This window comes from Mirounga leonina, unplaced genomic scaffold (genome assembly GCF_011800145.1).
Source record: "Mirounga leonina isolate KUSES-001 unplaced genomic scaffold, KU_Mleo_1.0 Mir_174, whole genome shotgun sequence".
NCBI classification, from domain to species: Eukaryota; Metazoa; Chordata; class Mammalia; order Carnivora; family Phocidae; genus Mirounga; species Mirounga leonina.
This window is the reverse complement of record NW_023270451.1, coordinates 83,699,734-83,722,125: the sequence shown is the minus strand read 5'-3', so window position 1 is coordinate 83,722,125 and position 22,392 is coordinate 83,699,734. Positions and strand designations below refer to the sequence as shown.

The following is a 22,392-nucleotide window of genomic DNA, read 5'->3' as shown; positions in this document are numbered from 1 at the left end:
GCAAATATTAAGTCTAAATTATCCCACAGAACTCCGGGAGAGGCTGCAGACACACAAGTGAAACATACTGGGGAAGGTTCTCTGTCAGATGTGGACTAATGTCCCTCCCTGTGATCCTGGACAGAGATGTCGGTCACTGTTCTCTCTTCCCACTCACTCTTCAACCTGCCCCCTTTCAGATTTCTATCCCCCACCCCCCCGCCCCGACACACATGCATGGGGCCAAGAGAACTCTGGGCAAGGTCACCGGCTAGGTCTGTGTTGCCAAATCATACTCTGTCCTCATCTTTCTAGACCTCTCAGTAACATGCAACCCAAACAACAACTCTCTCCTTCAATGCCTTTTCTCCTTGTCCTCTGACCCCACATACTTTCCCATCTTGTTCCCACCTCACTAGCCACTCCTTTTCAGCCTCCTTTGCTGGCCCTGCCTGCTCCTGGAGCATGATCCTTGGACTCTTCCTCCTGCTTCTCTACTTTCTCTCCTGAGGCAATGACTTCCAGTCTCATGACTTACAATATGATCTGTGCACCAGTGACTGCCAGATACTTCTCATCTTTGATTTGCGGAGACCACTTAACATCTCTCCTAAATGTGTCACGGGCATCTCAAACCTAATACTGCCAAAAGAGAAGTCCTCATTCCTTCCCACTCCTCAAGACATTCCCTATCTCAGTAAATGCCACCACCATCCATCTGGTTCTTCAAGCCAAAAGCCTAACCGTCAGTAAACCTAAGGTGGGTAAGAGCATATGCTCTGGAGCCAACTGGGTTATGATACCACTCTATTATTTGTATTCCCAAACTATATGATCTTGAGCGAGTTAGGGTTCTTTTTTTTTTTTAAGTTTATTTTAAAGATTTTATTTATTTATTTATTTGGCAGAGAGAGAGAGAACACAAGCAGGGGGAGTGGCAGGCAGAGGACAGGGAAAAGCAGCCCAACGTGGGGCTCGATCCTAGGCCCCTGGGATCATGACCTGAGCTGAAGGCAGCCACTTAACCGACTAAGCCACCCTGGCGCCCTTAGGGTTCTTATGAAAATAACCAATTGTTCTAAGTGTGTTATCATACAGTAAATTTACAATGATCATTGTTCTTTGTTCCTCATTCCCTAATTCCCATCAGTGACTCCTACCCATCAATTCCACCCAACGTCCTGAATCTGTCCACTGTCTGTCTCCTCCACTGCTACCCTCACCCAAGCCACTCTCATCCCTCCCACTGTTACAGCTGCCTACTGGTTCTCCCTGCTTCTGTTCTTACCACCTGGACCAGTCCTCCACAAAGCAGCCAAAGCGATTCGTTCAAAATATAAACCAGATAGAACTCCTCTGCTTAAAACCTTCCATTTCTTTCCATTACACCCAAGATAAAACCAATTCCTTACCTTGGTCTCCAGACCCCTATATCAGTGACTCACAGCCCCAATTGCATATCAGACTCCACTATGGAGCTGTAAGAATTATTAACGTTGGGGCGCCTGGGTGGCTGTCAGTTAAGCGTCTGCCTTCAGCTCAGTTCATGATCCCAGAGTTCCGGGATCGAGCCCTGCATCGGGCTCCCTGATCAGCAGGGAGTCTGCTTTTCCCTCACCCCCGCTACCCCCGCCTCATGCTTGCATGCTCTCTCTGAAATAAATAAATAAAATCTTAAAAAAAAAAAAAAGAATTATTAATGTTTAGACCCCATCTGGGACCCACTAAGTCAGAATCTCTAGCTCTGATGTCCACCAAAATGTAAAAAGTCAGGGCTGAAAAACACTGCCCTGAATGACCTGCCCCCTACCCACTTCTCCAGGCATATGCCTATCTCTTCACCGCACACCAGCTAATGGGCCTTTCCCCTTGCCCTGAGTGCTGCATGTTTGTTTGTGTCTTCAGGACTTTGCACTTGGGCATTCTCTCCGCCTAGAAAGCTCTTCCTCAGATCTTCTCACAGCTGGGTCCTTCCTGTCATTCAGTCTCAGCCTGAATATTAGCGCTTTTATGATAGCTTCTCTGAAATCCCATCTAAAATAAATCACCAAATAGCACTTTTTTTTTTTTTTTAAAGATTTTAATTATTTCTTCATGAGAGAGAGAGAGGCAGAGGGAGAAACAGGCTCCCAAGGAGCAGGGAGCCCGATGCGGGACTTGATCCCAGGACCCTGGGATCATGACCTGAGCCGAAGGCAGACGCTTAACCATCTGAGCCACCCAGGCGCCCACCAAATAGCACTTTTATTTTTATCTACGCACTTACATGAATTTATTTTGTATGTTTATATTTATTATCTCTCTTTCTCCACTAAAATTTAAGCTCCAGGGAAGCCTGTATGAACTGTTCAATGCTGTGCCTTCAGGATGTAGATATGGAGCAAACAGTATGTGCCCAAGGAAACTAGATGCCTCAAGGCTGTATTCCATAGCTTAGGAAGGATGTTTATCTTCTTTTGGTTCATGGGCTACTCCCTGCAGCAGAGCCGGTCCCTAGCACCACAGCACACTTCTGTAAAGGATGCTGAGGGACAGGAACATGTCAATCCTCGATCTACAGAGCCCCAAACCCTTCTTTTTTTTTTTTTTAAGATTTTATTTATTTGCGAGAGAGAGAATGAGAGACAGAGAGCATCAGAGGGAGGAGGGTCAGAGAGAGAAGCAGACTCCCTGCTGAGCAGGGAGCCCGATGCGATGCGGGACTCGGGACTCGATCCTGTGTGATCCCGCCCCAAACCCTTCTATTAACCCTTTACTCTACAGCTCTTCCCTTGTCCTCCTCTTTTTCTCCAGAACTACCAAAAGATTCAAACAGGCTAATTTAAATAATATTTAATTTAGTTTCCACACCAAGATTGAAGCAAGCAGGTTAACAAAGAAAAAAGTGACTCAGGGTGCCTGGGTGGCTCAGATGGTTAAGCGTCTGCCTTCGGCTCAGGTCATGATCCCAGGGTCCTGGGATCGAGTCCCACATCGGGCTCCCTGCTCCTTGGGAGCCTGCTTCTCCCTCTGCCTCTCTCTCTCTCTCTGTCTCTCATGAATAAATAAATAAAATCTTTAAAAAAAGAAAAAAGTGACTCAGAGGCAAAGGATAGGAAAAAGCATAAGAGAAAAAAATCTATCTGCCAGGTAGTCAACTTTGAACTGGAGTTTTCCATTCTTAAGTTTGACACTTCAAATCATCGCTAAATTGAACATGAAATGCTTCCCAAATGGATAAACAAAAAAATACCTTCATCTTTCCTTTAGCCTGATTGGCCAACACTATCCCTTCCTCCTCATCTAAGGACTAGTGGCACCACTTTCCAGCCAGAAGGGAGGGCATTACCTTTGGGAGATCTCCTTTAATGCCCGGGGGCAGCCGCAGGATCCAGAAGTTCCTGTTCCTCAGCAGGTTCTCCAAGTTCTCCAGTCGCCTCTGCAGCAGCCCGTACTCCTGCAGCAGGGTCCCCAGCACGGCCCACTTGCCCTCCAGCTGGTTCCCAAGATCAGCCACTGTCTTTTCACAGCTGGCTAGCTTCTTCTCTGCTGTCCCCGTCCGTCCTTCTAGGTGTAGGAGTCGCCGGCTGTGGACCTCCACCTTTCTCTCTATCGCCTGCACGGCTGCCACCACGGTCCACAAGGAGATGGCTGCGGTCTGCAGGTGCGCCTCATTTGCTGCTGGGGGCACGGGAAGAGGAAGGGGCTGCAGGGATGTAAGACATTCAGAGTCCCATTCAGAAGTCTATATGCAGTGGAGAGAAGAGACAAGACATTGAGTGTTGGAAGGAGCCCTAATCCAAACTAAAATCAAAGCAGGACTGGTTAACTGGTTAACGAGCTGAGATGACTCTAAATATAGTTTTCATACTGCCTGCATAAGCTTCATCTTTGTGGAGCTCATCAGGATCAAAAGCCAAGAGAAATTGCTTTGGTGGCTCAGAGATGAATTAAGTAAGACAGTGAATGAGTGAAACTGGATAGAGAACTAACCTGGCATATTCCCTGAGATGCTAGGCCCTAGAGCCAACTGTCCAGGGGCTCAGGTTGCTGCTGTACCCTCTATTTCTGGAAAAGGCCTAAAGTGCATCAGATCTTTCCAGGTTTCACTGAACTCACTGCCCTCTGATAAACCCTTTAATGACATATGCTCTGGCCCTGTCCACCACCCTGCTTACAAACCACCACCACACCATTCAGTAATAGTTAATTAAAGCTGAGAATGTTGAGTATGGAGAAAACATGATGGCTACTGTCAAATATTTGATGGCTATAAAACAGAAGGCAGAACAGACTTGTTTAATATTATACTGCGTTTACTCCAAAGGGCAGAACTAGAACCAACACAGAATTTTCAGGCAGGCAAACCCTGGCCTATATAAATAATTTTTGAAACTAGATCTCTCCAAGAAAATAACAGGCTGCCTCGTCGCTGCAAATGCTGCGAAACAAAAAGTGTATTAAAAAAAATTCTCCAGGGCGCCTGGGTGGCTCAGTTGGTTAAGGGACTGCCTTCGGCTCAGGTCATGATCCTGGAGTCCCGGGATCGAGTCCCGCATCGGGCTCCCTGTTCGGCAGGGAGTCTGCTTTGTCCTCTGACCCTATCCCCTCTCATGTGTTCTCTCTCTCTCATTCTCTCTCTCTCAAATAAATAAATAAAATCTTAAAAAAAAAAAAAAAAATCTCCAAATAGGAGGTTGGACCAGAATGACCTCTACAAAGCCTTCCAACTCCATGAATCTGATAATGCCCTCCCTGGCCACAACCTCTCATCTCTCCAGCTCACCCGCTATACTTGCTCTTCAATCCTACTAAACCCCTCACCATGCCCACCATGCCTTTTGCTCCTGGCTTACTAGCCTGTTCCAGGCTTTGTTTTCTTCCTCAGTTGATCATTTCAACCACCTTCAACCCCTTTCTGTCTCTCTGCCTCACCAGCTCCAGCTTTGAATCTAATTGTTCTTCCTCTCTTCCTATAAGCAAGCTGGTAAACCCTACTAAAGGAAGTCACACAACAGGGAAAACTGGCGTCACCACACACCAATGGTTTCTAAGCAAAGCAGGAACTCAGTGCTGCCTGGTGTCCACCCCCCTCCCCCCAGTGCTTCTCTTCCCATTCCATAAAGTGGCCACTACAAACCCCCAGCACACTCCTTAAACTTTTAGTACAGCGCTTCTCAAAGTAATGTGCATAAGAATCATCTGGAGATCTTGTTAAAATGCAGACTTTGATTCAATAGGTCTGGGAGGAAAATTGCAATTCTGCATTTTGATGCTGATGTTGCTGGTGCTGGTGCAAGGAGCATGCGTGGAGCACTAAGACTCTTGTCCACTGCAGGCCCCCTCAATCTCAGGGGACAACATGGCCTCCTACTTTGAGAAAAAAAATTAGAGTAATGAGACTGAAACTCTCTCAACTTTCTCCTTTTTTCCCACACCCCTTGCCACCTCAAACTCATCAGTAGCTTAACCCATGCTTTCTCCCTTCCCACAGCAAAAAGTTTGATCCTATTTAAAACTAATCTCTCCACTTAGGCTCTGAATGTCAACTCCTTCCACATTTTTAGGGACATTGTTCTTTTCTCTTTTTTATGGTCAGTATTTCAGTCTCTCCTGATGCTTCTCTGTAAGAAAGACCTGCACTATTCAATATGGTAGCCACATATGGCTACTGAGCACTTGAAATGTGGTTATTTTGATTGGGATGTGCCATAAGTATAAAATACACACCAGATTTTGCACACTCAGTATGGGGAAAAAAATGTACAACTTCATTAAATTCTTAATATTGGTTATGCACTGAAATATTTTGTATGCATTGGGTTAAATAAAATATATTAAAATTAATTTCATCGGGCGCCTGGGTGGCTCAGTTGGTTGAGCGACTGCCTTCGGCTCAGGTCATGATCCCGGGGTCCTGGGATCGAGTCCCACATCCGGCTGCCGGCTCGGCGGGGAGCCTGCTTCTCCCTCTGACCCTCTCCTCTCTCATGCTGTTTCTCTCTCGCTCGCTCTCTAATAAATAAATAAATAAAATCTTTTTAAAAAATTTAATTTCATCAATTTGTTACTTTTTGAATGTGACTACTAGAAAATTTAAAGTTAAATTTGTAGTTTCCGTCGTATTTCTTAGATAGGATTGGCATTAGAGACAGGATCATCTCTACCACATTAAAAAAAAACAAACTCGGAAAAAGGAAAATCGGTCTCAGGATAGAGACAGCATTCCCCTCTGCCCTACTCCCCACCCCACTGCTACCGTTCCCTCTTTTCCTTCCCTTCTCACTCTCCAGCACTCCTCAATTGCCCATTCTGGCCCCTGACCCATAAAACGGCTCTCCTCGGGGTGCCCAAAGGCTTCTTCGCTGACAAACCCAAAGCATGTTTCAATCCTGTTACTGGACCCGTCCCCATGGGTCCTACGTGGCTCTCGTGCGCAGGGACTCTCTTGGTCATCTCTGCAGCTATAGCAACTGGGAGAGCGCTTGGCACGCTGCGGGCCTGCGGTAAACACCCGCGGAATGAATAAACCCATGCAAGCTTATCCCATCCTCGGAACCCGCACCAGTCCGTCATTCAGCAGTCCTGACCGAGGGCCTCCCGCGTGGCGGGCACTGTCAGATACCGGGCCCCGGGGATCCCTGGGCTCACGCAGTCCCTCCTCCCGCCTCGCTGTTACCGTCACCGCCGCATCTGCGGCTGTGCGAGGCTCAGGTGGACTGCACCCAAGGTGATTTTGTGCGGACGGCTCCCGGAGCCGAGAACCGCTGATGCAAAACCCAAACCCAGCGAACCGCCCCAAGTCTGGCGGGCTGCAGGGGGCTGACACCAAGCGGCAGGAGCCCCTCTGCACTCATTCCTCTTTCATTAGCGGAAGAGGCGCTCTCCGCCACAAACGTCCAAATGGGAAGGGGGAGCCCTGGGCCTCGCACCCGAGGCGCGGGGACTTCGCGAGGGGGGAGGGGCCGCGCCCTCCCAGCCCCGAGCTCGGCGTCGGCGTCCCACCCGGAGCCTCAGGCCCCTCCCCGCCGGCGGGACCCCGGGAGCGCCCGGCGCCGGACAGGCCGGGCGTCCCGTTCTGCTCCCCTCCCTCGGGTCCGCGGCGCAGAGCCCTGGGCGCCACACCGTCCCGGGCCCGCAGCGCTCGGCGCGCGGCCGCCCTTACCGGAGCCGGGGCCGCCTCGGCCATGGCCCTGCGCTGTGTCCGGCCCGGCCCGGAGTCGCCGGAGTCGCCGCCGCCGCCGCCGCCGCGCGGTCCCACGCAGGCCGGCCCCCGGCCTCTCCGCAGGCGGCGCCCGCCCGGCCCTGCCTTCCCCGCCCGGCTCGCGCGGCTGCTTGGGGCGCGGGGACTCAGCGGAGGCACGGCGGCCGGCGGGTGAAGCTGGGTGGCGGGCAGGCTCAGCGGCGCTCGGCCCGCAGCGGCCCCTCAGCTGGCGCTTTGTGGGCACCGAGCGCACCCTGGGAGCGGCTTCGGCCTAGACGCGCCGCAGGCCCGCGCCGCCCGCGCAGCGCGCCCCCTGCCGGCCCCGGCGGCCACTTCCGCCCCGGCGGCGGTTGTGCGGCGCCCGAGGGTGGTTTTCTCCTTACCCCCGGAGGCGTTACCAGAGGAGACCTCAGGGCCCAGCCCCGAACCAGGGCTCTTTCTGGGGAGCGCTTTCTTCTGAAGGCCCAGTGAGCAGGCGCCGCCCGAAGGGAGGCGCTCCGGCGGGAGGGCAGCCCAACTTGGAAAGGCGGCAATGGGCGGGGTGCGAGCGGGCCGGTGCGTTACAGCGAGTGGCACGAATCTGTGATGGAGAGACATTCGTCATTTGCAGGAACAGCAAATGTGGCGAACAAGATGAAGCGGCTCGCGTCTCACGTGGCCCGTGTTAGGACCCAAACTGAAATCCATAGTCGTCTTTAGCTCTCGGATTATCAAGGTTGCAGTTTGCTGGGTCTACACTAACGGACAGGGGAGAGCCAAGCGTTATCTATGGGGCTTGTGTGTTTCGGGTTGACGGAGTGTGTGTTACGGTTACGATAACCACATGACCCCGAGTTTCTGGCTCAGCCCTCATGTCAGACATGCTCAGCACGAATGGAAATCCTCCCAAACCTGTATTTCTACAAACGAATCAAATCAATGTCCATAACCGTCAAAGTAACAAATCACAAAAGTGTGAGAACCACCCCGTTGGGGCACCTGCTCTGGAGCGCGCAAGCGATTTTTAGACTCGCTATACCTGTAGTTTGAAGTCTGCCGGGAAATAGATTTTGGTCAAATGGTGAATGTTTGATAGTCAAAAATTGCTATTCCCTAAATGAGAATGTCACCGTAACAGAGTGAACTTGGAGAAAGAAAAGAAAAAACACGAACTTTCTTGGAAAGGAAATTCATTTTTGATTTTATCATTAAAACGTAGTAGTTAAAATGTTAATGTTTGACCTTATAAGGTCAAGAACAGTAATTTCTCAGCTCTGGCGACTGCTGGATGCTCTTATGGCCAATAAATAGGGACATTTACATTACTTAATAAGATACTTTAAACTGAGCTTCATGGAGTAGCAAGGCTACTTCTGTCAGCATAATATGGTAATACTGCCACCAATTTATTGTGTTTCTTCCTCTAATAGGCAATTATTATGGTAAAGACTTTGTTCCTTTTTAATTCTTGACCCTGATAATTTCTTGGGCGGTGACAGGATTCCAGTGAAACAATTTCACCGACTGAAGTTTTCTGTACTTTCAAGAAGATGCATATTTTCAGAAGCAGATTTAAGATGGTTGTATTCATATTTTTAATTTCTAATATTCTTGTCTGTTCTTGCCACTATACACAATCACTAGAGAAAAAATTTGTCCTTAAAGTTTGGATTTAGAAATATGACAATGAAGCAATTTAACTACTTTTCAAGTTAAGAAAATAATCAAAGTTTCCATCTGTAGTAGCTTTCCCTGTATGCACACCAATTTCAGCTTCTTCCCGGAAGAATCAAAGGAAGATCTTTTCCGCAGGAATCATTGTGCAGGAAATACACTCTTAAGGCACATCATTTTATTCAGCATGTTCCAATAAACAAACTGCTTTCTATATAACCAACCATTCATTATTAGTAAGTTTTGCTACTTTGGTAATGTTCTCTGGGAAATACAAAATTAAGGCCTTATTGATCAGCCTTTGAAAGACGTAATAGCTTGTTTAAATATCTTGTATATGTATGTGACAAGACAATTTCACAATCTCTTGTGTATTGTATAATTTGTTATTGGCTAAAGAAAAATTATGGAAGGGGTCTACAATCGTTCTGCTTGCAGCCAGTCATTTTTTACTGCATCTTTTTTTCTTTTTCTTTCTTTTTTTTTTTTTTTTTGGTGGGCAGCAAAGCAAGGTCTATTGAGCAATAGCAAAGTGATAGTACAAAGCTCCCAAGGAGGGAGGGGACCCAAAGGGGTTGCCCTTTTATTACATCTTTTAAAGCTATAACCATTTTTTGAATATAAAATTGAATGGTGCAAACAAATTACAGTATGTTTGAGCTCACAGCCTTTACCATATTTGTTGTATAGTCAATGATAATTTTGTGCATTTGTCTTTACTGATTTTATATTCCATAAATATTTCTCAAAGTCAGATTCACTGTGTGAGACACAAGAATCTTTCTTTTTTTTTTTTAATTTTATTTATTTATTTGACAGAGAGAGAGGGAAAGAGAGAGCACAAGCAGGGGGAGAGGCAGGCAGAGGGAGAGGGAGAAGCAGACTCCCCGCTGAGCAGAGAGCCTGATGTGAGGCTCCATCCCAGTATCCTGGGATCATGACCTGAGCTGGAAGGAGATGCTTAACTGACTGAGCCATCCAGGTGCCCCAAGAAACTTTCATCAAGTAAGGAAAGTAATCCTCTATGTCATCAAACCTAAAAACTTAAGGCTGATTCTTCCAACCTTGGGTCCAAACATCACACCATATACTTTGGGAGCACATTTAACATTTTCATTAACCTTTTTGTGTATAAGAAAATATAAACCAGGAGAAAGTTTTTAGGACTGTTTTCTAGGGGCGGCTCAGTCAGTTAAGCCGTTGCCTTCAGCTCAGGTCATGATCCCAGGGGCCTGGAATGGAGCCCTACATCGGGCTCCTTGCTCAGCGGGGAACCTGCTTCACCCTCTCCTTCTTGTGCTCTCTGGCTCTATCTCCCTGTCAAATAAATAAATAAAATCTTAAAAAAAAAAAAAGGAATGTTTTCTAAAATAAAGCAATATTTAGAATCCACAGCTTTGGCAAATCTCAAAAATTCTTTCTCTTCCACTGCTGAAATTGTTTAATTAATCTATTGCAATTATTTCTACAAGCTTTAAAAAGCATTTGTCTTCACAGATACTAAACCATGACATATTGCCTTATTAAAAGCATTCTTGAAAAGTTCATTGTTTAGAGAGACAAATGTATTTTGGGTGTCTCATTTTATCTAAATGTTCTTTTTTTTAATGCTGTCTCTATACTTTTAAGTATAGAGTACATGACTCAAAGATGATTTATCATATCTGTGTTATACATGAGTTTTTTTTGTCTTTGTGAAATATTGAGGTGGCCGTGTTGACATTCTGCTTTTAATTTATCCTCCTATGTGAAAAATTACAAAATAGGGCTTTTTAAGATTCATAGACTAAATGGAATTAAGTAATTAAACATTAGTTTCTATATATTTTTATAAAGTATTTTTTATTTTATTTTATTTTTTTAAGTAAGCTGTATGCCCAACATAAGGCTTGAACTCATGACTCCGAGATCAAGAGTCACATGCTCTGCCTACCAAGCCAGCCAGGTGCCCTTCTACAGGTTTTATTTAAAATGCAATTGCATCAAAGAATTCTACAGTAATTAGAATTATGATATAATCTAAACTTTACTATTTTGCCCTATGGTAGTATTTATATGTTTATAAATACCTGTAGGCTCAAAAAGGATATAATATTCTTCCTAAAGCTATCTGGATAGCATTCTTTCAATATTCACATTAACTGTTAACATATTTATTTAACTACTTGAAATTTTTTTTATTACATAGAACCAACATCTTCCATAATCCTCAATAATTATTGCAACATTTTACTTTTGCAATATTAAAAATACAATACTTCAACTGACTGTTAGCAGTTCAACATATAAAGCACATCATCAAATTTAGCATTTCAAGTTACCAAGTTATCTAGAATTTAGAATACCTACATTTGAAAGTAGATATTCAGATATTAACAATAAATATAAATGAGATGCCATGTTTATGTTATTGAAGATTGATGCACCGATGGGACATGATAGAAATCTACCCAATCGCACAGCCATTACTCTTGAATAGGTCTAAGAACACCAGCAACGACACTGAGTGAGCATCAGCTATTCTACTTTGCAATGGTCAAGGCTGGATGGTAGAATTTGGACAAACTCTGAGTCTGAAGCCAAAGGTCGGGGCACCCCCAGTACACGGTGCATGTAGCTTTCATCTAGGCACACTTGAAAAATCTGGCAACTGTGCAGTGATCAGATTACTGTGGTTGTAGATGAAAATCTCCATAGTTCCACCCACAACAGATACAAACATGAAATGAAAGTAGCTGTTGTAAGTAGGACATAGGAAAGAAAACATTTCTATGTCTTGGGAGTTTCTGGGAAGCTTCCTGGAGCAGATGACATGGTAGCTGAACCTTGAAGGAAAAATAGAAGTTATCAGACATCCTGAGAATGGAACACGGTCATTCCAATCATAGTCAACAGCAATGCAAACTCCTAGAGGTGTGCTCAGCACGGGATAGTCAGAGAACTCTACATGGGGCAGTGCTGCTAGATCTTAAAATGTGGAAACGTGGGGAGGAGAGCACAAGTGCACAGGATGAGAGAGGTTGGCAAGCTAAATGAATTCATAGAAGGTTGACAAAAGGGGTTTTGAAAGAATTAAAAACAACAAATACCAGTCAGGTAGTAAACTAACATTGAACTGGGGATTAGCATTTATTGAGTACTTTACACAATCATCTAATTGAATCCCTAAATCAACTACATGAGGTAGATGTTGCCAGTTTTTTTTACACCTCAGTTTATGCGAAATTTTGCTGGGCAATTCTCCACGGCGTTTCTACATGTGTTGTGACAGCTTTTATCCTGGACAAGCTTTCCAAGGATACTTGTTTGGCAAACAGCCTGGGAAAACAGAGGTAGTGTCTCCCTCTGGGGGAGAAGGCAGATTTGTTTCTTCACCAGGATAATAAAGATACCATCTTCCTCCAGGTCAGAGGTTGCACAAGTATGTTAGCATCACCCTAATAAGATTAGGATAGGACTGCCAGGTGAAATATTGGATACCCAGTTAAATTTGAATTTCAGATAAACAAGTGTGCCCTACACAATACTTTTTTAAAAATTTTATTTATTTGAGAGAGAGAACGAGCGAGCACAAGCAGGGGGAGTGGCAGAGGGAGAGGGAGAAGCAGGCTCCCCGATTAGGACTCAATCCCAGGACCCTGAGATCATGACCTGAGCTGAAGGCAGCGGCTTAACCAACTGAGCCACCCAGGCGCCCCTGCCCTATACGATACTTAACACTAAAAATTATTTCTTGTTTATCTGAAATTCATATTTAACTGGACATCTGTATTTTTACTTGCTAAATCTGGCAACTCCATGTTGGGAGTTTCCTTCCTAAGTTTGCTGTCCCTCTGCTGGGACACAGATCCACTGTGTGTGAAACAGACACCTGGGCCATAATACATTGTCCTTATGGGCAAATTGATGGAACATGAAATTCATGCTGTCTACTGCTCTGGGAGTAATAAAGTCCTTTGTCTCTGACCCAGGAGTCTCCTGCCTTCTCCATCATCTCTGGAAACTATGGCAGGCTAACTAGTGAATGTTTAAGTAGAGTAAAACTTCAGAGCCCATAGTTCCTTACTTGACACTAATCCCTTATAGAGGAACACTGAGACTGTTTCTAATCTAATTAGACATTATTACTATTATAAGCAATATTGTCACAAATACCCTGGAACATACTTCTCTGTGCACAGGTACAAAAACATCTGTTGGAAAATTTCCTGGAAGTGGAAATGTTGGGTCAAAAGGTATGTACACTTAAATGTTGAAGTATATCAACAAATTGTTCTTCATAGAGGCCATATCCATAAACCCTCACTAACGATGTATAAGAGTATCAGTTTCATTCCCCACTTGAGTCGACTATATTCTGAAGTTTTTTGATCTTTGCCAACCTAATAAGTAAAAAGCGGGATCTCATTTAGTATTACTTTGTATTTCTCTTATTATGAGTAAAGCTGAACATCTTAAGCGTAAAAGCCTTGTGAATTTCCTTTTCTGTGAACTGTTCACATTTTAAGCATTTTTCTGATGAGTTGTTGATATTTTCTTTTTTTCTTAAGCTTTTATTTATTTATTTATTCATTTATCCATTTATTGGGGGGGCACCTAGGTGGCTCAGTTGGTTAAGTGACTGCCTTCGGCTCAGACCATGATCCCAGGGTCCTGGGATCGAGCCCCACATCTGGCTCCTTGCTCAGTGGGGAGGCTTCATCTCCCTCTCCCACTACCTGCTACTCCGCCTGCTTATGCTCTCTGTCAAATAAGTAAATAAAAATTCTTTAAAAAATAAGTTTTTATTTTAGTCACCCAGTGCTCATCATGACAAGTGCCCTCCTTAATCCCCATCACCTATTTTACCCATCCCCCCCTTGTAACTCCCATCAGGTAACCATCAGTTTGTTTTCTATAGTTAAGACTCTGTTTCTTGGTTTCTCTCTCTCTCTCTCTTCCCTCCCCCCCCCCACTTTGCTTGTTTGTTTTGTTTCTTAAATTCCACATGAGTGGAAAAAAGAAAAAACACAAGAAACAACAGGTATTGGCAAAGATATGGAGAAAAAGGAACCCTCTTGCTCTGTTGTTGGGAATGCAAACTGGCGCAGCCACTCTGGAAAACAGTATGGAGGTTCCTCAAAGAGTTAAAAATTGCATTGTATCGTTATAAATTTCCCTCTTAGAACTGCTTTTGGTGCATCCCAGAGGTTTTGAACCATTATGTTTTCATTTGTTTCCATGTACTTTTAAAATTTCTTCTTTTATTTCGTGCTTGACCCATTCATTAATAGCATGTTATATAACCTCCATGTATTTGTGGTCTTTCAGATTTTTTCTTGTGGTTGATTTCTAGTTTCATAGCATTGTGGTCAGAAAAGATGCACGGTATGACTTTGATCTTTTTTGAGTTTGTTGAGGCATGGTTTGTGGCCTAATATGTGATCTATTCAGGAGAATGTTCCACGTGCACCTGAAAAGAGTATGTATTCTTTTCAGGATGGAATGTTCTGAATACATCTGTTTAAAACATCTGTTCCAGGGCGCCTGGGTGGCTCAGTTGGTTAAGCGACTGCCTTCGGCTCAGGTCATGATCCTGGAGTCCCAGGATCAAGTCCCGCATCGGGCTCCTCCCCCCTCTCATGTATTCGCTCTCTCTCATTCTCTCTCAAATAAATAAATAAAATCTTTAAAAAAATAAAAAATAAAAAAATAAAACATCTGTTCCAATGTGTCATTCAAAGCCATTGTTTCCTTGTTGATTTTCTGTTTAGATCATCTGTCCATTGCTTTAAGTTGGGTGTTAAAGTCCCCTACTACTGTATTATTTTTGATTAGTTCCTTATGTTTATTAACTTTTATGTATTTTGGTGCTCCCAAGTTGGGTGCATAAATATTTATAATTGTTTTATCTTATTGGATTTTCCCCTTCATTATTGTATAGTGTCCTTTTTTGTCTCATTATAGTTTTGTTTTGTTTGGTTTTTTTTTAAAGTAGGCTCCATGCCCAGTGTGGATCCCAACACAGGGCTTGAACTCACAACTGTGAGATCAAGATCTGAGCTGATATCAAGAGTTGGACATTTAACTGACTCAGTCACCCAGGCACCCATATAGCCTTCCTTTTAAAGTCTACTTCATCCAATAAAAGTATTGCTACTCCAGCTTTCTTTTGACCTCCACTTGCATGATAAATATTTCTTCATCCCCTCACTTTCAATCTGCAGGTATCTTTTGGTCTAAAATGATCTCTTGTAGGCAGCATTAGATGGATTTTTATTTTTTTTCTTTTCCGTTCTGTCATCCTATGTCTCTTGATTGGAGCATTTAGTCCATTTATATTCAAAGTAATTATTGATAAATATGTATTTATTGGGGGCCTGGGTGGCTCAGTCGTTAAGCGTCTGCCTTCGGCTCAGGTCATGATCCCAGGGTCCTGGGATCGAGTCCCACATTAGGCTCCCTCCTCGAGGGGAAGCCTGCTTCTCCCTCTCCCACTCCCGCTGCTTGTGTTCCTGCTCTCGCTGTCTCTGTCTCTGTCAAATAAATAAATAAAATCTTTAAAATAAATAAATAAATAAATATGTATTTATTGCCATTTTATTATTTGTTTTGTGGTTGTTTTTGAAGATTTTCTCTGATCTTTTCTTGTCTAGTCTCTCATGGTTTGCTGGTTTTCTTTAGTGATATATTTGGATTTCTTTCTCTTTATTCTTTGCATATTTATTAGTGGTTTTTGACTTGTGGTTACCATTAGGTTTGTATATAACATCTTCTGCATATAGCAGTCTATATTCAATTGATGGTCATTTAAGTTTGAACCCATTCTTTTTTTTTTAAGATTTTATTTGTTTATTTGACAGAGAGAGACACAGCGAGAGAGGGAACAGAAGCAGGGGGAGTGGGAGAGGGAGAAGCAGGCTCCTCACCCAGGAGGGAGCCCGAGACGGGGGTCGATCCCAGGACCCTGGGATCATGACCTGAGCCGAAGGCAGACGCCCAAGGACTGAGCCACCCAGGTGCCCCAGTTTGAACCCATTCTTTACTCCTCTTCTCCCCACGTTTTAGGTATATGGTGTCATATATTATATCCTTTTTTATATTGTGAGTTCCTGACTGATTTTTTACAGAAATATTCATTTTTACTGCTTTTGTGTTTCCTACCTTCATTCCTATCATTTTTGGTCTTTTTCTTTCCACTCAAAGAGACCCCTTTAATATTTCTTGCAGGGCTGGTTTAGTGGTCATGAACTCCTTTAGTTTTTGTTTGTCTGGGAAGCCCTTTATCTGTCCATCTATTCTTAATGATAGCCTTGCTAGATGGAGTATTGTTGGCTGTAGATTTTTCTTATTCAGCACTTTGGATATATCACGCCACTCCTTTCTGGCTTGGAAAGATTCTGCTGAAAAATCTGCTGAGAGTCTTACATGGTTTCCTTTTATGTAACTGTCTTTTGTCTTGCTGCTTTTAAGATTTTTTCTTTATCGGGCACCTGGGTGGCTCAGTCGTTAAGCGTCTGCCTTCGGCTCAGGTCATGGTCTCAGGGTCCTGGGATCGAGCTCCGCATCCGCTCCCTGCTCGGCGGGAAGCCTGCTTCTCCCTCTCCCGCTCCCCCTGCTTGTGTTCCCTCTCTCGTTGTCTCTCTCTCTGTCAAATAAATAAATGAAATCTTTAAAAAAAAAAAGATTTTTTTCTTTATCACTGTATTTTGCCATTTTAATTACAATACGTTTTGGTATGGATCTGCTTTTGTTGATTTTGTTGGAGGTTCTCTGTGCCTCCTGAATCTGGATATCTCTCTCCTTCCCCAGATTAGGGAAATTTTCAGCTATTATTTCTTCAGATAAATTCTCTGCTCCCTTTTCTCTCTCTTCTTCTTCTGGGACTCCTATAATATCTTTACATTTGATGGAATCACTGAATTCCCTAAGTCTATTCCCATTTTACATAATTCTTTTCTCTGTCTTTTGTTCAGCTTGGTTACTTTCCATTACTCTGTTTTCTAGGTCATTAATTCATTCCTCTGCTTCCTCCAGCTTGCTATTCATTCCATCAAGTGTGTATCTCATTTTGTTTATTGAGCCCTTTATCTCTACTATGTTATTCCTTATCTCTATGTTAATGGCCTTGCTGATGTCCTCCACTCTTTTCTGAAGTCCAGTGATCAGGCATGTTACTTATATCTGTTTTGCTTAGATTTCCTGCCATGGCCTTGTCTTATTCTTCCACTTGGGACAAATTCCTCTGTCTTCTCATTTTGTCTAAGTCTTTGTGCCTGCTTCTCTGTGTTAGGAAACTCAGCTATGTCTTCTGTTCTTAAGGATAACTGCTTTATGAAGAAGAGGTCCTATAATGCCCTGCTATGTAGTGTCCTCTGTTCCCCGGGGCCTGGTACTTCTGGGAGTATCTCCAATGTGTGCTGTGTGTGCTCTGCTGTTGTGTCCTGGCTGCTTTATCTTTCAGGCCAGTCATCTGCAGAGGCTCTCTTTGCCTGTAGTGGGCAGTATTTGGTCCTTGGCCTGAATGTGCCATATTTTGCACTAGGTATGCTTGTGAAATGAGACTTGTTGCCACCGCCACCAAAACCAAGGCCTTGCAAAACTCCCAGGTTGGGAGACACAGTGTTGGCAGGGATTTGGGCTGGTCTTCTGAGGAAGAGGGCCCACTGCACTGGGACCGGGAAGGGTGGTTCCACCCAGAGCGGGGGCGGGGGGGGGGGGTTGGTATAAGCAAGTTAAGTAGTGAGTGTTGGCCCTGTGCCCTGTGTTTATAATGAGGGCCAGGGGAGGGAAATGGCTCCCGACAGTTTCTTTATTCCTGGAGGGGTCTCATGAACGCTGCCTCTTTGAGGCATGCTCTGAGATGAGCAACTAACCTCCCCACTGTGTGCCCCATGAGCTCTTCAGATTGCTGTTTTCATACTATGTGTCTGTGGGCTGTTTGCTCTGCCTTCTCTCCAAAAGCAGCCCCAATGTCTTCCAAGCTCTCCCATAGCCAAGCATGCTGACCTTTAAAACTCCCGGCTCTAAGCCCCTCTCACTTTCCAAGCCAATTGCTATAGGGATTCATTTTCCCCATGTGCTCCCCAGTGTGCTAGTCTGTCTCTTGGGCTTCTTTCTCTAAGACCGTAGCTCCCTCCTCACTGCAGCAACCAGGACCCATTTCTTTCCCAAATTACATCTCTGTATTTCCTACCTTCTCCTATGTGGCCTCTTGTCTACCTTCAGTTGTGGAGTTTGTTCTGACAGTCTTCAGATCAATTCCTGGGGCATTTGGGATGATTTGATAGTTATCTAGTTGTAATGGTAAGACAAGGTGAGCCTAGGGTTCTCCTACTCCTCCACCTCTTCCCCTCCACTATGAGTTGTTGATATTTTTGAGTTGCATGAGCTCTTTATATAGTACATAAATTAAACACTTGTTTTTCATGTTATATATACTTTACCTAGTAAAGACATCTGCCATTTGGCATCTTGCCAAATAGAAATTTAAAATTTTTATGTGAACATTTTCAGTGTTTTATGACTTTTGGTTTTGGCGCCTTGCTTAGAAAGGCCCTCCCCACTCTCAGTTTTTTGGTTTTGTTTTTTTTAATCCTTCACATTTTTTGAAGAAGTCTTCATGAAAGAAACAATGACTCAAAACTTCAACCTGGCTTTAGAAGCATTTTATATCTCTCTAAGATACTTTTGGTTCACTGGCATTTTCACAGCACAAAGTACTTACTAAATTGGCACACTTGTGGGATCTCTCAGCATTGGCAAAGCAGAGGCTATTTTGAGATTCATAAGAGGAAACTCTTGACCATGTCTGGGGTGCTGCAAGTCCCAAGGAAGCACTCTCTGTTACTTCCAAAATGAGACTAAACAGACATCATTTAATTCAATAAGATGAAGAGGCAACAACAGGGTCCCAAGGCTTCCAATGACCAGTTTCTCCACATCTTATAAATTCATATACGCCTCTGGGGGTGTTATTTTAGGAACTCCCTAATCTGTTATTATTGTTACATTTTCTCCAACAGTACAGGCAGAGAACTTTAAATTAACATATCTTTTTCTTACATTCACTATAACTGGAAAAGCTTCCTCGACGTAAATTAGGAGTGCCAGATCTTTAGAAAGGGAAGGGTAATTTGACTGCCAAGTGATGCATTTTTGCCTGTTATGCATGTAGGCATAGCTAACATGGTTTCCAAACAAAACACTATGACAGGGTTCTGTTAATGTGCAACTGGGGGGATGCCTGGGTGGTTCAGTTAGTTAAGCGTCTGCCTTTGGCCCGGGTCATGATCCCAGGGTCCTGGGATCAAGTCCCGCATCGGGCTCCCTGCTCACCGGGCAGTCTGCCTCTCCCTCTGCCTGTAGTTCCCCCCTGCTTGTGTGTGTGCTCTCTCTCTCTCTGACGAATAAATAAATAAAATCTTTAAAAAAAAAATAGACTCTGCTTACTCTCCTATGGGAGAGTCTTCATTTAAAAAAAAAAAAAAAGTGCAACTGGGGACCAGACTGCCACATTCTCCCCCATATTCCTGCATTCAATACAGACACCCCCATTCATTCCTGTTTGGAAAACAAGGTTTTGCTTCCTCCTTATTAAGGAGAAAACATCAATGTTTGCCTATAAATAGTGATTCAAATCAGACCTCAAACTTGACAAATACAACCATTACAGTCTTAGCTGCAGTTTAGAGTGTGTTTTCTCTTTGGGGGTTAACGTACACCTACCTCCTCATTTCTAGCACCTACCGGAAATAAGAACAGTGAAAAGTGAATCCTAGTAACTTAAACAGATCCTGGCTTAGTAAGCCCCTGGAGAGAAAAAGTAGAAATAAAACTTTACAGAGTACTATAGGTAATTCTAGGTAAGATTCTTCCTCCTTGTATGAGTGTATGTGTGATTTTTCAGAATCTCGGGTTTCTCTTAACCACATATTTAAAAAAGACTAGTCGTGTATTTTAAGTGTATATGATGCTTCTCAGTGAAATGAGAGAGGCAGTTTTCCATCTGGTTCTGTTATTTTAGATCCTTTAACTGTTCCTTTTCAAGAAGATAATAAAAACAATTGCTCTTAGGTTCAATGCTTACTACATGCCAAGCACTGTGTGAATAAGCATATACACTGTAGCTTTTAGTCCTCATACTGCCCCCATGTGATAGATACTTAAGTCATATCTTGTGTGTTTAGTGGAGTAACCCTCTCACTAAAGAAGTCTATCGACTATGTTAAGGTTAGATAGATTTATATATTTTTTAAAGATTTTATTTATTTATTTGAGAGAGAGAGAATGAGAGAGAGAAAGCACATGAGAGGGGGGAGGGTCAGAGGGAGAAGCAGACTCCCCGCCGAGCAGGGAGCCCGATGTGGGACTCGATCCAGGGACTCCAGGATCATGACCTGAGCTGAAGGCAGTCGCTTAAGCAACTGAGCCACCCAGGGGCCCGATAGGTTTAATATTAATGTGGAATGGAGTAAGTCCAATAGGCAAGCAGCAACACTTTCAATTGCTCCATTTGTTGCTTCACTACCTCCAGAGATCTGAATGGTTTGAATGCATAGACATCTATCAATGGATTTTCATTTTCTTCCTTCCTTTGATCTAATTGAGTGGTTCTGAAACATTGATGTATGTAAGAATTGCTGTACAGAGTTGCATAAAATCATTTTTACTGAACCTTATACTTTAGGAGCAATTTAAGAGATGTTCAAGGTGATTTTAACGATATATGATTTTTGCCTAATATGTTGGCTTTATGCTGAATCATCTGCAGGGAAATGACACATGACCAAGAGAGAAAAGAAGACGAGAGAAGAGAACCAAGGAGACTTCTACATAGGGTGAAAGAGTACCTATCAGTATACTGGACAATCTGAGGTCGAGGGAGGTGGGAAGGAAGCAAGGTCAAGAAGAATGAATGCCAGATACTGTGGTGAAAATGCTTTATCTGTGTTACCTCAATTATTATAGTAACCCTACAGATATGGAAACTAAAGTTACGGGTGTTCAAATGACTTGCCCGGTGTCACAAAGATGGCAGATGGTTGAGTCAACATCCAAACCCAGGTCTTTCTCACTCTAAAATTCAAGGTCTTCCTATCATAGCTGGCTTCCTTATGGGTTAGGACTTCCTGAAGTCAGCCAGAAAGAACTCTGGGGAATGGAGATGTGTTTGCTTGGGATGACCTAAAGCTTGGGGCAAGATTCTTGTAAGGCCATGTAGGGAAATATTTTCATTCCTCATGGAGAACAGACAGGCTGACCTGGTATGAATAGTTTAGGAAACTAAGCAGAATTTTACAAAAATAGCTGCATCCTTGCCTATTCATGATTTCTTTCCTTCTAAAAATATGGAAGGGACATCAAGACACTGGGCTTTCATGTACACAGCAAGTGTGTAACACGTGGTGATTTCTTTCAGGTGATCACTTCTCTGGCCCCCTGGGAATATAATTTGCACATCCCAGTAAAAGATGTTAATTAGGCCAAAAACTGTAATCACTCTAGAAAAAATCATGCCCCCAACTTTGAGGACCTGCTAGCAGCTTTAGAAGAAATAGCCATGGGCTACAATGACAACAGTGGAGATGTGTAGCTAACCCTGTGGTGCTCGTTGGCAGGGGAGAAGGCAGAACACTGGAGACATGTAAGAACCACTAAGGAAGTCAGGGAGTGCCTCAGACACTCATAAAGAAGAAAGGGCTCCATCAACTTTGAAGGCTCATGAACACTACTAGTTAAGGGTGTAAAGTGAATTTCACTATAATAGAACAAAGGCTGTCGATGTAGTAAAACTGGATATTAGAATAAATAAGAACTAGTTCACATTCACAACTAACACCATATACTGTTATAATTATACATAGCCAATGGTTTTACTCAAAGAAAATAAATGTGATGTGATAGGAAATTTATATAAATATGTAAGATCATTTTCTAGGATCCACTAGCGAATTATCAAATAGGAAATGAAGAAACAGTTTACAGAGGAGGAAAAAGGAATTAATGCATAGAAAAGTCTATAGCCTCATAAAACTAAACACACACACACACACACACACGAGTACTAGTATTCCTGTATTATTTCTTATAACTCCATGTGAATCTACAATTATATGAATAAACTTTTCTATTTAGAAAAGTCTACAGCCCAGGGCGCCTGGGTGGCTCAGTCGTTAAGCATCTGCCTTCGGCTCAGGTCATGATCCCAGGGTTCCGGGATCAAGCCTGGGTCTGGCTCCCTGCTCGGCGGGAAGCCTGCTTCTCCTCTCCCATTCCCCCTGCTTGTGTTCCCTCTCTTGCTGTCTTTCTCTGTCAAATAAATAAATAAAATCTTAAAAAAAAAAAGAGAAAAGTCTACAGCCTCAATAGTAATTAAATGAATGCAAATCAAAACAAAATTAAGTTCTGGTTACATAACATGGATTCCAGAGCAAATGAAAAATGTTGGCAGGGGCTCCTGGGTGGCTCTTGATCTTGGGGTTGTGAGTTCAAGCCCCATACTGGGTGTAGAGATTACTTAAAAATAAAATATATTTTTTTAAATGTTGCAAAAAAATGGGAAACATGTTACACTCTTACATTGTTAATAACATTGC

The 22,392-nt window shown here is 43.5% G+C and overlaps 1 protein-coding gene across 1 annotated transcript in view; it reads right to left on the bottom strand.

Moving 5' to 3' along the window:
- The window catches only part of ZNF398 (zinc finger protein 398), a 29,530-nt gene extending 22,109 nt beyond the window's left edge, over positions 1–7,421 (bottom strand). The window contains exons 1-2 of the mRNA XM_035021335.1: positions 7,124–7,421; positions 3,308–3,703 (exon numbers count right to left, since the gene is read on the bottom strand). Coding sequence (XP_034877226.1) covers positions 3,308–3,703; positions 7,124–7,147 — 420 coding nt within the window. The 5' untranslated portion in view covers positions 7,148–7,421. The remainder of the gene's footprint in view (positions 1–3,307; positions 3,704–7,123) is intronic.
- Positions 7,422–22,392: the final 14,971 nt, after the last annotated feature.